General features: G+C 50.6%; 1 protein-coding gene across 2 annotated transcripts in view; it reads right to left on the bottom strand.

The window, feature by feature from the left end:
• Positions 1 to 7,112: 7,112 nt before the first annotated feature.
• bcl10 (BCL10 immune signaling adaptor) overlaps positions 7,113 to 14,632 on the bottom strand; it is a 46,499-nt gene continuing 38,979 nt past the window's right edge. The window contains exons 2-3 of one of the 2 annotated variants that reach the window (XM_043698581.1): positions 8,798 to 9,083; positions 7,113 to 7,956 (exon numbers count right to left, since the gene is read on the bottom strand). In XM_043698581.1, coding sequence (XP_043554516.1) covers positions 7,589 to 7,956; positions 8,798 to 9,083 — 654 coding nt within the window. In that variant the 3' untranslated portion in view covers positions 7,113 to 7,588. Of the gene's footprint in view, positions 7,960 to 8,797; positions 9,084 to 14,632 lie in introns of both variants that reach the window. The other variant, XM_043698580.1, reaches the window with a different exon arrangement.

Below are 14,632 nucleotides of genomic sequence, written 5' to 3'. Positions count from 1 at the left end.
TTCATGGGAGAGTCTAGGACCAGAGGGCACAGTCTCAGAATAAAGGGGCACCAATCAAAGAAAGAGATGAGGAACTTCTTCTCTCAGAGGGTTGAGTCTTTGGAACTCCTTGTCACAGAGAGCTGTGGGGGCAGACACCTTGTGTACATTTAAGACCGAGAGAGAGAGATTCTTGATCAGTCGGGGAGTCAAGAGTTCCAGGGAAAGGGCAGGAAAGTGGACGTGGGGAATGTCACATCAGGCTGGAGGGCCGGAACAGCCTACTCCTGTTCCTATTTCTTATGGAGCAGGTGAAATGTACGGCATAAGTACATTTAAGGGAAACTCAATAAACCCACCAAGGGGAAGAAAATAGAGGGTTACAACAATTGATTTAGATGAGAAAAGTTGAGAGGATTTCAAATGGAGCTTAACCACTGGCCAGAAATGGATGGGCCCAATGGCCTGTTTTGTGCTGTGTACCCTCCATCACCTGATGGGAAGGTGAAGCTCTCGACCCTTTTCAGTTTGTGTTGAGTTGGTCTTGTCATTGGAAGGACTTGAATTTAAAATATAGAGGTCTACATAAAATACTATCTACAGCTTTCCAATGGGGAAAAACACTGACTGACAGGTACTGGAATAATTTCACATATTATCGTTCGATTCTCACAGTCACAGTGCGATACATTCAAATACAGGAGAAACAATGAGTTCGTAGATAAGGTAAAGCATTAACAGAAGCAAAAAGGACACAAATTGTCTTCATTAAAAATAGTGCAGATGTTACTAACTCCAATTTCACAAAATGTGCGCTGTACGTTTCCGACATGTTGATACTGAGAAAATGATCTGGTGTAGGAGATCCCAGTTCCTGGTCAGTTGCAATGTTCCACTTCCTCATTTCAGAGGATCCATTAAAACTGTTCACACAGCAGCTGGGGGTCCGCAAGAATAGGACCTCATCCAAGGTCAAAGAGCAGTTATTCACCTCCCTGTTGGTTGAAGTCTGTCCATACACTGAACGGCTGCCAGGTTTAATGACATAACAGCCATTAACTTATTTTCAGGATATTTCTGTTCAGTATGAAGTTTATTTGGAGAGATCTGGAAAGCTGGGATAAGGCACTGAATAAATGATACTCATTTATTACCCCCACCCCTCTATCTTACACAGATTTGTATGAAAAGATACATAGAAGCTCACTCACATCTTTCTTAATCCCCTCAGTCATTTTGTGGGATAAAGATTTGAGAACATTATTCCTTCTCAGGTTAGGTTGCTACTTGTTAATACATCTACTGTTTCTATTGCAAAAGAGCCAGCACCAACAGACCCCATGATAATGACGATTAAGTAGCAAAAAAATGAACATCCCAGAGTTATGTTTGAATTTCCTATATACAGATTTAAAACAACAAAAATGCACATGAACAAGATTAAATTGATTGTGTCAATATGAGCACAGGTTATTACAGAGTCAAAAAGCAGAGATTATCTCCTCTTCCTGAGGTGATGCAAAGGGGAAGTAATTGGGCAAGTTGACCCTGGACAGAACCTCCCGTCACCTGGGCAGTTATCGTCCATTGGAAACTCCCTAGTTGTGCCGACAATGAAGACCTTCATGTGGACAATGTCTGGCCATTTATGGGCCTCAACTAAATAGGTCCCCGATCACCTGGTGGAAGAGCCAGCCCCATTGCCTCAGTTTGCGGGAGGGGGGGAGGGAGGGTACACATATGTTTGGGTGCAGCACAAAGACACACACGGTGCTCTCACTTGATCTTATCATCTGCTGCGACCACATGAGGTTCTCCTCCATCGCTGTCCTGGGCCAGAAACACAGCTGCACCCATGACTCTGGGATTACAGCGACAGGTAACAGCCACGATGCTGATCCATTCAGGAATACAGACTCCAGCATGCCAAACTGCCTCTCGTTACAAAATACACAAGTTACCTTCTCCCCCACTATTAGGTTACTAGTTTGTGGAAGATCAGTGTCTAAACGTACTCACACACACCAGACACTCAGACAGCATGTGCATACATACATTATTAGATGCACAGACACATGCAGAGTCAGACACACACACAGGGACACACACACCATAGGGACACACACACCATAGGGACACACACACCATAGGGACACACACACAGACAGGTCAGTAAAATTACCAGCTATACTGGTATGAGAACAACTGCTTCATACTGTGAAGAGCAAAGGCTTTGCTCATAGGAAATGGAACACACAAACTTAAGACGATAACAGAGGTACCTCGATTATCAGAACGAGATGGGTGGGCACTATTTCATTCGGATAATCGATTGTTCGGATAACTGATTCAATGCCTTTCCTCTGGGGCTCGGTGTTTTCTGAAGTTTCCTTTTCCCTCGCTCTGCCTGCCTTGCTCCCTCTCTCTGTCTCAGGGTTTGTTTCTGAGCAGACACACATTTGTGGAAGGGACCTGCAGCACTGCTCAAGCCTCCCGCACCCCCGGTCAAACACTCTCCCCCCATGAGTGCCTCCCCCCCCCCAACACACACACGCCCACACCCCAACACACACACGCCCACACCCCAACACACACACGCCCACACCCCAACACACACACGCCCACACCCCAACACACACACGCCCACACCCCAACACACACACGCCCACACCCCAACACACACACGCCCACACCCCAACACACACACGCCCACACCCCAACACACACACGCCCACACCCCAACACACACACGCCCACACCCCAACACACACACGCCCACACCCCAACACACACACGCCCACACCCCAACACACACACGCCCACACCCCAACACACACACGCCCACACCCCAACACACACACGCCCACACCCCAACACACACACGCCCACACCCCAACACACACACGCCCACACCCCAACACACACACGCCCACACCCCAACACACACACGCCCACACCCCAACACACACACGCCCACACCCCAACACACACACGCCCACACCCCAACACACACACGCCCACACCCCAACACACACACGCCCACACCCCAACACACACACGCCCACACCCCAACACACACACGCCCACACCCCAACACACACACGCCCACACCCCAACACACACACGCCCACACCCCAACACACACACGCCCACACCCCAACACACACACGCCCACACCCCAACACACACACGCCCACACCCCAACACACACACGCCCACACCCCAACACACACACGCCCACACCCCAACACACACACGCCCACACCCCAACACACACACGCCCACACCCCAACACACACACGCCCACACCCCAACACACACACGCCCACACCCCAACACACACACGCCCACACCCCAACACACACACGCCCACACCCCAACACACACACGCCCACACCCCAACACACACACGCCCACACCCCAACACACACACGCCCACACCCCAACACACACACGCCCACACCCCAACACACACACGCCCACACCCCAACACACACACGCCCACACCCCAACACACACACGCCCACACCCCAACACACACACGCCCACACCCCAACACACACACGCCCACACCCCAACACACACACGCCCACACCCCAACACACACACGCCCACACCCCAACACACACACGCCCACACCCCAACACACACACGCCCACACCCCAACACACACACGCCCACACCCCAACACACACACGCCCACACCCCAACACACACACGCCCACACCCCAACACACACACGCCCACACCCCAACACACACACGCCCACACCCCAACACACACACGCCCACACCCCAACACACACACGCCCACACCCCAACACACACACGCCCACACCCCAACACACACACGCCCACACCCCAACACACACACGCCCACACCCCAACACACACACGCCCACACCCCAACACACACACGCCCACACCCCAACACACACACGCCCACACCCCAACACACACACGCCCACACCCCAACACACACACGCCCACACCCCAACACACACACGCCCACACCCCAACACACACACGCCCACACCCCAACACACACACGCCCACACCCCAACACACACACGCCCACACCCCAACACACACACGCCCACACCCCAACACACACACGCCCACACCCCAACACACACACGCCCACACCCCAACACACACACGCCCACACCCCAACACACACACGCCCACACCCCAACACACACACGCCCACACCCCAACACACACACGCCCACACCCCAACACACACACGCCCACACCCCAACACACACACGCCCACACCCCAACACACACACGCCCACACCCCAACACACACACGCCCACACCCCAACACACACACGCCCACACCCCAACACACACACGCCCACACCCCAACACACACACGCCCACACCCCAACACACACACGCCCACACCCCAACACACACACGCCCACACCCCAACACACACACGCCCACACCCCAACACACACACGCCCACACCCCAACACACACACGCCCACACCCCAACACACACACGCCCACACCCCAACACACACACGCCCACACCCCAACACACACACGCCCACACCCCAACACACACACGCCCACACCCCAACACACACACGCCCACACCCCAACACACACACGCCCACACCCCAACACACACACGCCCACACCCCAACACACACACGCCCACACCCCAACACACACACGCCCACACCCCAACACACACACGCCCACACCCCAACACACACACGCCCACACCCCAACACACACACGCCCACACCCCAACACACACACGCCCACACCCCAACACACACACGCCCACACCCCAACACACACACGCCCACACCCCAACACACACACGCCCACACCCCAACACACACACGCCCACACCCCAACACACACACGCCCACACCCCAACACACACACGCCCACACCCCAACACACACACGCCCACACCCCAACACACACACGCCCACACCCCAACACACACACGCCCACACCCCAACACACACACGCCCACACCCCAACACACACACGCCCACACCCCAACACACACACGCCCACACCCCAACACACACACGCCCACACCCCAACACACACACGCCCACACCCCAACACACACACGCCCACACCCCAACACACACACGCCCACACCCCAACACACACACGCCCACACCCCAACACACACACGCCCACACCCCAACACACACACGCCCACACCCCAACACACACACGCCCACACCCCAACACACACACGCCCACACCCCAACACACACACGCCCACACCCCAACACACACACGCCCACACCCCAACACACACACGCCCACACCCCAACACACACACGCCCACACCCCAACACACACACGCCCACACCCCAACACACACACGCCCACACCCCAACACACACACGCCCACACCCCAACACACACACGCCCACACCCCAACACACACACGCCCACACCCCAACACACACACGCCCACACCCCAACACACACACGCCCACACCCCAACACACACACGCCCACACCCCAACACACACACGCCCACACCCCAACACACACACGCCCACACCCCAACACACACACGCCCACACCCCAACACACACACGCCCACACCCCAACACACACACGCCCACACCCCAACACACACACGCCCACACCCCAACACACACACGCCCACACCCCAACACACACACGCCCACACCCCAACACACACACGCCCACACCCCAACACACACACGCCCACACCCCAACACACACACGCCCACACCCCAACACACACACGCCCACACCCCAACACACACACGCCCACACCCCAACACACACACGCCCACACCCCAACACACACACGCCCACACCCCAACACACACACGCCCACACCCCAACACACACACGCCCACACCCCAACACACACACGCCCACACCCCAACACACACACGCCCACACCCCAACACACACACGCCCACACCCCAACACACACACGCCCACACCCCAACACACACACGCCCACACCCCAACACACACACGCCCACACCCCAACACACACACGCCCACACCCCAACACACACACGCCCACACCCCAACACACACACGCCCACACCCCAACACACACACGCCCACACCCCAACACACACACGCCCACACCCCAACACACACACGCCCACACCCCAACACACACACGCCCACACCCCAACACACACACGCCCACACCCCAACACACACACGCCCACACCCCAACACACACACGCCCACACCCCAACACACACACGCCCACACCCCAACACACACACGCCCACACCCCAACACACACACGCCCACACCCCAACACACACACGCCCACACCCCAACACACACACGCCCACACCCCAACACACACACGCCCACACCCCAACACACACACGCCCACACCCCAACACACACACGCCCACACCCCAACACACACACGCCCACACCCCAACACACACACGCCCACACCCCAACACACACACGCCCACACCCCAACACACACACGCCCACACCCCAACACACACACGCCCACACCCCAACACACACACGCCCACACCCCAACACACACACGCCCACACCCCAACACACACACGCCCACACCCCAACACACACACGCCCACACCCCAACACACACACGCCCACACCCCAACACACACACGCCCACACCCCAACACACACACGCCCACACCCCAACACACACACGCCCACACCCCAACACACACACGCCCACACCCCAACACACACACGCCCACACCCCAACACACACACGCCCACACCCCAACACACACACGCCCACACCCCAACACACACACGCCCACACCCCAACACACACACGCCCACACCCCAACACACACACGCCCACACCCCAACACACACACGCCCACACCCCAACACACACACGCCCACACCCCAACACACACACGCCCACACCCCAACACACACACGCCCACACCCCAACACACACACGCCCACACCCCAACACACACACCCACACACCCCCAACACACCCACACACCTTTTTACTGCAACGTTTTGACGGATTCCACCCTGGCCATGTAGGACAATGTTGGAGAGATTATGTGGGGAAGGGGGACACACCCACACACCCCCAACACACCCACACACCTTTTTACTGCAACGTTTTGACGGATTCCACCCTGGCCATGTAGGACAATGTTGGAGAGATTATGTGGGGAAGGGGGATTTAGGATACACTCCTGTGTAGAACTCCAGGGAAAGTGTGGGGGGAGGGAGGGAGGGAGAGAGAGAGAGAGCGCAAGAGTGAGAGCGAGAGAGAGCGAGAGGTCAGTCATTGGGAGATGGTGCCTGGGCTCCCATCTGTAATCGGCAGCATTTGAGTGAGCCAAGTTCATTTTTCATCATTATAAATAATCAGTGTCGAAACACCTCTTTGATGTAATGCTTCTAGCGGGACCTTGAGATCTTCTTCGGATAATCCGAAATTTGGATAATTGATACTTGGATAATCATGGTTCCTCTGTGTACATTTACAAAAGCACTCAGTTTCTTACCCACATTTAATAAAGACATAGAATCATAAAAGTCAGACACTGTGTAAGCTCCTAGGTCACCACGCAGGGGTTTTCGATGCAGGCACCTGGTCACGGTGCACGGGACCGTAATGGCAAAAAGCCAGGGTCACTGGAATTACTACAGGCTCCCTCAGCTTCAGCTTCGAGTTCAGGGGGAAGTGAAGGAGCTCCGGGCTCCCCCGGCCTGGGAAGGGATAATGTCGTCGGCATGGTTTCCACATTGCCCAGTGTGCTTGCCTTCTCCAACAAAGACAGGGATTTCAAATCCAATGGAGAGAGTGTGGGTGAGGCTGATGGCACGGGACTGTATTCACCTTCAGGATGAAAGAGGATGTTTGCTTCTGTCTTCTGATTGTTGGACTCAATGGATGGGAACACGGACAGGTTATTGGTTTCCGACGTATCTTTGGCCATCTCTGAACTGCTCGAGAAATTTCCTGCTTCAAGTGGAAGAGAAAGAAATGAGACAGAAAGAGATTGAACAAACTGAATGAATACTGATTCTACACAGTTTACAATTAAATTGTTTAACAGGAAAAGAATATTTGAGGAATGTTAATCTAATAAAAGCATTATATCTAGAGAAGAAGCTCAAAAAAGCCAGATTTTCAATCCAACTAGCCAGAGTCTGGTAATATCTCAACTTGGGCGGCACGGTGGCTCAGTGGTTAGCACTGCTGTCTCACAGCGCCAGGGTCCCAGGTTCAATTCCAGCCTCGGGTGACTGTCTGCGTGGTGTTTGCACATTCTCCCCACGTCTGTGCGGGTTTCCTCCGGGTGCTCCGGTCTCCTCCCACAGTCCAAAGATTGAATCGGCCATGCTAAACCGCAGTGTTAGGCGCGTCAGTCAGAGGGAAATGGGTCTGGGCGGGTTACTCTTCGGAGGGTCAGTGTAGACTTGTTGGGCCGAAGGGCCTATTTCCACACTGTAGGGAAGCTAATCTAACCTCAGCAGACCCAAGCCATAGGGGTCTGTTTCTGTGCTGTATGATTCTTTGGTCCAACTGTCCCTTATGCCTGCATTTGGCCCATATCCCTCTAAACCTTTCCCATCCAACAACTCCCCATGGCTTCACTGTTGTTTTGCACTTTGGAATTTGCACTGAATTTGCGCAATTGATTCAAAATGACAGTAAAGGGGGAATGCTGGCTGGACACAGCAAGCACAATGATAAAAAAACTTTTGAGTTATTGAACTATGTTGGAGGTTCCACTCTTTGCAAAGAGAACAGCATCCTTTGATGGGATGGGAGAACCGGAAAGTCTATTTCTTTTTACCTTTCTGGATCAGCTTTTCGTTTTTAATCTTCTGCACCTCGTCTGTTATTCTCTGAACCAGGAAGTTCTGCGTGCCCTCTCGCCTGATGGAGTTGATCAGAGTGTCCAGGCCTTTCGGGTTCTCTGCCAGGTAATCCAGCAACTTTCCAGTTTTTCGTCTATTCAGTACCTGGGAGGAAATGTCCTCCGTATCTTCCTTAGACAATATCCTTTTTGCCCGCAGGTAATCAAAATGTCTTTCTGCAATGACTTTCTCACACAAGTACGGCCTCAGTTTCTCTAAAACCTGCAGTCAAGAGTAGAATCACGTTAGCAAATACACTCAATGCTTCCAGACAAACCCTAACCCCTGTTGCTGCTCATTCAACATAGCATCTGTCTCTTTGGAGCTGATCAGCTTTGAGAGGAATCCTCACGAGCATCAAATAAAGATTGAAAAGAGCGACTGTCTGTGTGGTGTTTGCACATTCTCCCCACGTCTGTGCGGGTTTCCTCCGGGTGCTCCAGTCTCCTCCCACAGTCCAGAGATGGCCAGGCGTGTCAGTCAGAGGGAAATGGGTCTGGGTGGGTTACTCTTCGGATAATGAGTGTTTTACTTTCCTTAAGCAAAGCTTCACTCCTCCTTGAAAAGTATCGCTCTCTCGTTTTTCTCTGATTTGATCATAAATTCAACTCAGGGACAACTCTCTCCTTCTGGTTTGTTTCAGGAAATTGACTTTTCTTGTTAGTAACACCGCGCAGGAACTAAACCTCAGAGACATGAACTAAACTCAGAGACGTGAACTAAGATGAATGAGATCTAACTTAGTGGAGAGAAGCTTAAAAAGGACATGAAGGGTCTGTTTCCATGCTGTATGACTCCATGACTCAGAATGTCTTATTGCTGTCAACCCTTTTCTTCCTGCTCAGGTTGTTAAAACTTCCCAATTCTTGATAATTTTCTGGTGCTCCTGACCTTTCACACAGTTACAATACAGGATTTCCCAACAGTGTGCGTAGGACAGGATAGGCTGTAATAATATACAGACCTTCATAGAATCCCTACAGTGTGGAAGCTGGCCATTCGGCCCATCGAACCCAAATCAACCTTCTGAAGAGCATCCCATCCAGATCCACTCCCCTACCCTGTCCCTGTAACCCTGCATTTCCCATGGCCAATCCACCCTAACCTGCACATCTTTAGTCTGTGAGAGGAAATCCACGCAGACATGGGAGAAAGCACAAACCCCACACAGACACAGTCGCCCGAGGCTGGAATCGAACCCGGGCCCCTGGCCCTGTGAGGCAGCAGTGCTGCAGACTTAGGCCATTTGGCCCATCCAATCTGGAGACCGATCAGACCCCGGTCAGAATTGAGGCTCAGGACCATAGCAAAACAAAAAATTAAAAACAAGGAGGGGACAGGCATAAAAATAAGTTTAAAAATGAATGAAAATGTGGTCTTTGTTTCAAGCAAGTAGGAATACAGAGTTCTGGAAGTGTAATACAAGTACGTGGAGCTGTTTCAACATTAACTCTATCTACCAGCGATGCCTAGTTGCAAGCTGAATGCCCCATTTCCAGGAGTCAGTACAGGAACTCACTGAGATTCCTTTGACAGCACCTTCCAATCAGCCACGTTTATCACCAACATGGACAGAGGTAGTAGACCCATGGGAACACTGCCACCTACAACTTCCTCTCCAACGCACTCAGCTGCCTGCACTTGGAAATGTTTCACCAGTCCTTTCACATTGCTGGGACAAACTGCTGGAATCTCCATCCAAACAGCATGGTGGGGATGTCCACATCACAAAAACAGCAGCCGTTCAAGAAGGCAGCTCACCAATACCTTCTCAAAGGCACTTAGGGATGGGTAATAATGGCTGGTCCAACCACTGATGCTCACATCCTGTGTACAAATGTAAGAAAAAAAACTCAACCAGACAGCACTGCCCAGATTGTGACCATCCCTCAGGAAGGATATCGGAGGAGTTAAACTCATCAGAATTGTATCAGAGGCAATGAAGGGGGTGACAGCACAGTGGTAAATTGGCTGGATTAGTCATCCAGAACCCCAGGAAATAATGTCCTCCGTTCAATTCCCACTGCGGCAGATGGTGAAATCTGAATTCAATAAAACCTGGAATTAAATGCTAAGTTTAATGGCAACCACGCGACCACCGCCTCTTGTTATTACAACCCACCTATTCCACTAATGTCCTTTAGGGAAGGAAATCTGTCATCCTCACCAGGTCTGGCCTACATGCGACTCCAGACCATGGCTGACTCTTAATGCCACCTGGAATAGTGAAGCAAACCAAATGGCTCCATAGCAATTAGGGATGGATCACAAATGCTGGCTAACAGCTAAACTAACAAACAATTTTGTGTCATTCCGTGGCTCATGTCTTCTCGGTGAAATTGACATTTGGGGCATTGCTGCGTTTGTCCTGATCAGTACAATATGCACTATGGCATTGCGTCTTGCTTTTCTGTAATACTTGAAAGTGAGGAATATGCTGATTGAGTAAGACGAAGAGGAGTGGAAAACAAAACAGTGGAATAGCATCTTTGTGTTCTATATACTTTGTGATGCGAACTTTAACTTCAAGGGACACTTCTGAAATGACTCACATGCACAGAAACATACTCAGAAGTGATATTTATGCTTCACATCTCAACCAATATCTCAAAGCTGCTTTATACACATGCAAATTACTTCCACCTTTCAGAGAGTGAGTTATTTTGAACGTAGAGGGAAACTCCCTTGGCATCAGAAAATACCAAATTAACATGGCACAGCACAAAGAATAAACATGGGATTCTGAACACTAGTCGTTTGCAGCTTGTATTACAAAAGACAGTCAATATTTAAGAATTTTATTCAAATTTTTTGCCAAACAAGTTCTAAACTGAGACAGCCAACATATCAAGCATTGTGCTAAACAACACTCAGATCTTTGATAAACCTGGAAGGGTCATTGCGCTGCTGATAATATTAGACACTGCTCATCACACCATACAAATTGTGTGAAATTTGCTACATGGGTAATTCATGGGGTGATAGTTTAAGGTCACTGAGCAACAACATGTATTTATATTGTGCTTTTGACATGTCCGAGGATTGTTATCAAAGCAAACCTGACCCCAAATGACCCGAGTGATGAGGGCAAGTGTCCGAGAGCCTCGGTCTGAGGCTAAGGTATTTAAAAGCTCCTTAAACAAGGCCAGCAGGACAGACAGCTTCAGGTACACAGACTGGCTTCCTTGCACTTCCTTTGCATCACAGTTTTGTGGGGGTTTTTTGCTATAAATTCCCATCATTTTGTGCCAAATATGACTTCATCCAGAGTCACATATCTCAGTGCACACCCTGGCCATATACTCAGTGGAAACATTCTCCAAATTGTCTCACTCTTTTACTTGGTTCGCACAATGTTAATTATTTATCGAAATGTTAATTATTTCCTATGTTACAGCAGTGCCTTCATTTCCAACGGTGCTGCACTGGTTTGACTGCTCTCCCTGAGATGTTCTGAGCTCATTGCCACTGCTGTATAAAATACTTTGAAAGTTGGGTGTTAGAATCAGCACGTGACCATACAGCCCTCATGGACTGTTCTACAATTTCATTGGATGTTAGTTAATTTTTATCTCAACTCCACCTACCCAGTGATTCCTAAAACCGAAAAACAAATGTTGAAAAAAATTTTAGCTTTGTTATTTTTAACTCTCAACTCCCCAGAGACTGGTGAGCCTGACCTTGGTGGTGGGCAAGTAGTTGGAGGGAATCCTGAGGGACAGGATGTACATGTATTTGGAAAGGCAAGGACTGATTAGGGATAGTCAACACGGCTTTGTGCATGGGAAATCATGTGTCATGAACTTGGTTGAGTTTTTTGAAGAAGTAACAAAGAGGATTGATGAGGGCAGAGTGGTAGACGTGATCTATATGGACTTCAGTAAGGTGTTCGACAAGGTTCCCCATGGGAGACTGGTGAGCAAGGTTCGATCTCATGGAATACAGGGAGAACTAGCCATTTGGATACAGAACTGGCTCAAAGGTAGAAGACAGAGGGTGGTGGTGGAGGGTTGTTTTTCAGACTGGAGGCCTGTCACTACAGATAAAATTTTGGAATCAATTCACCATTCAAATGAAAGCTTTCACTACACATACGATCACAATCACTCATTCAAACTGGACGTCCTTTAATTTGCATATAACAATTTACCAAGTTGCCCAATTCACACAAACAATTTACCAAAATGACCGATCTCTCAGAAGGGCCTATAACCATTTTCCCGATCAGGTATTTTCTCACAGCTTGTTCCCCTTCCCAACTACATAAAGATACTGTCCCATTTTACCTTATGACTCCTTGTTCTTCTATGAACAATTTCCATCAGCCATATCAATACTGTGGGGTGAGAAATTTACTGAGCCTGCCCTCTTTCCTATTGTATATTAATTTCTGCCCGCCAAATCCGAAAGAGACAGCTCCCTAAACTGAATCCATCAGGTAGTGACGACCAGTTCCCCACTCACAACGTTTTATTACAGGATAAATACAGAGTAGCCCCACAGCAACCTACAGCAATCAGGCAAAACTGTCCCGACCTACAAGCTGGGTTCAGGTGGTTCATTTGATCTTTTCAAGGTACCAGTTGCACTGGGCGAGGAACAGGTTGTCTAGCCGAACACAAGGAGTGGTCTGGAGTAAAACGCCTGGGGCACCCTTACCACTCTGATCTGTTCGATTCAAAATTTCAAGTCACTTACTCAGCCCAGCGAGACGTTCCCAATGTTGAGATCCCGGGTCACAGCACCAAATATGGACTCTTAATTCCGGATGACACAAATTTCAGTTTAAAGGGAAACAAACCTTTATTCCTAGATAGCCGGCGAGAGATTTTGGGTGATACCAAAGGTGTCTTACAGCCTTCTTGTGGTGGTACCCTCAATGAATCTCCGTACATTACACATAGCATAGAACATAGAATATTACAGCGCAGTACAGGCCCTTCAGCCCTCGATGTTGTGCCGACCTGTGGAACCAATCTGAAGCCCATTTAATCTACACTATTCCAATCTCATCCATATGCCTATCCAATGATCATTTTAATGCCCTTAATGTTGGTGAGTCTACTACTTGTGCAGAGCATTCCATGCCCCTCGTACTCTTTGAGTAAAGAAACTACCTCTGACATCTGTCCTATATCTATCACCCCTCAATTTAAAGCTAGGTCCCCTCGTGGTAGCCATCACCATCCGAGGAAAAAGGCTCTCACTGTCCAATCTATCTAACCCTCTGATTATCTTACATGTCTCAATTAAGTCACCTGTCAACCTTCTTCTCTCTAACAAACACAGCCACAAGTCCCTCAGCCTTTCCTCATACAATCTTCCCTCCAAACCAGGCAACATCCCAGTGAACCCTTTCCAAAGCTTCCACATCCCTCCTATAATGCGGTGACCAGAACTGTAGGCAATACTGCAAGTGTGGCCGCACCAGGGTTTTGTACAGCTGCAGCATGACCACATGGCTCCGAAACTCAATCCCTCTACCAATAAAAGCAAACACACCATATGCCTTCTTAACAACCCTATCAACCTTGGTGGCAACTTTCAGGGATCTGTGTTAATGGACACCGAGACCTCTCTGCTCATCTACACTACCAAGAATCTTACCATTAGCCCAATGCTTTGCATTCCGGTTACTCCGACCAAAGTGAATCACCTCACACTTTTCCACATTAAACTCCATTTGCCACCTCTCAGCTCAGTTCTGCAGCTTATCTATGTCCCTCTGTAACCTACAACATCCTTCATCACTATCCACAACTCTACTGACC

The sequence above is a fragment of the Chiloscyllium plagiosum genome, chromosome 11 (genome assembly GCF_004010195.1).
Source record: "Chiloscyllium plagiosum isolate BGI_BamShark_2017 chromosome 11, ASM401019v2, whole genome shotgun sequence".
In the NCBI taxonomy this organism is placed as follows: domain Eukaryota; kingdom Metazoa; phylum Chordata; class Chondrichthyes; order Orectolobiformes; family Hemiscylliidae; genus Chiloscyllium; species Chiloscyllium plagiosum.
This window is presented reverse-complemented; position numbering and strand designations above follow the sequence as displayed.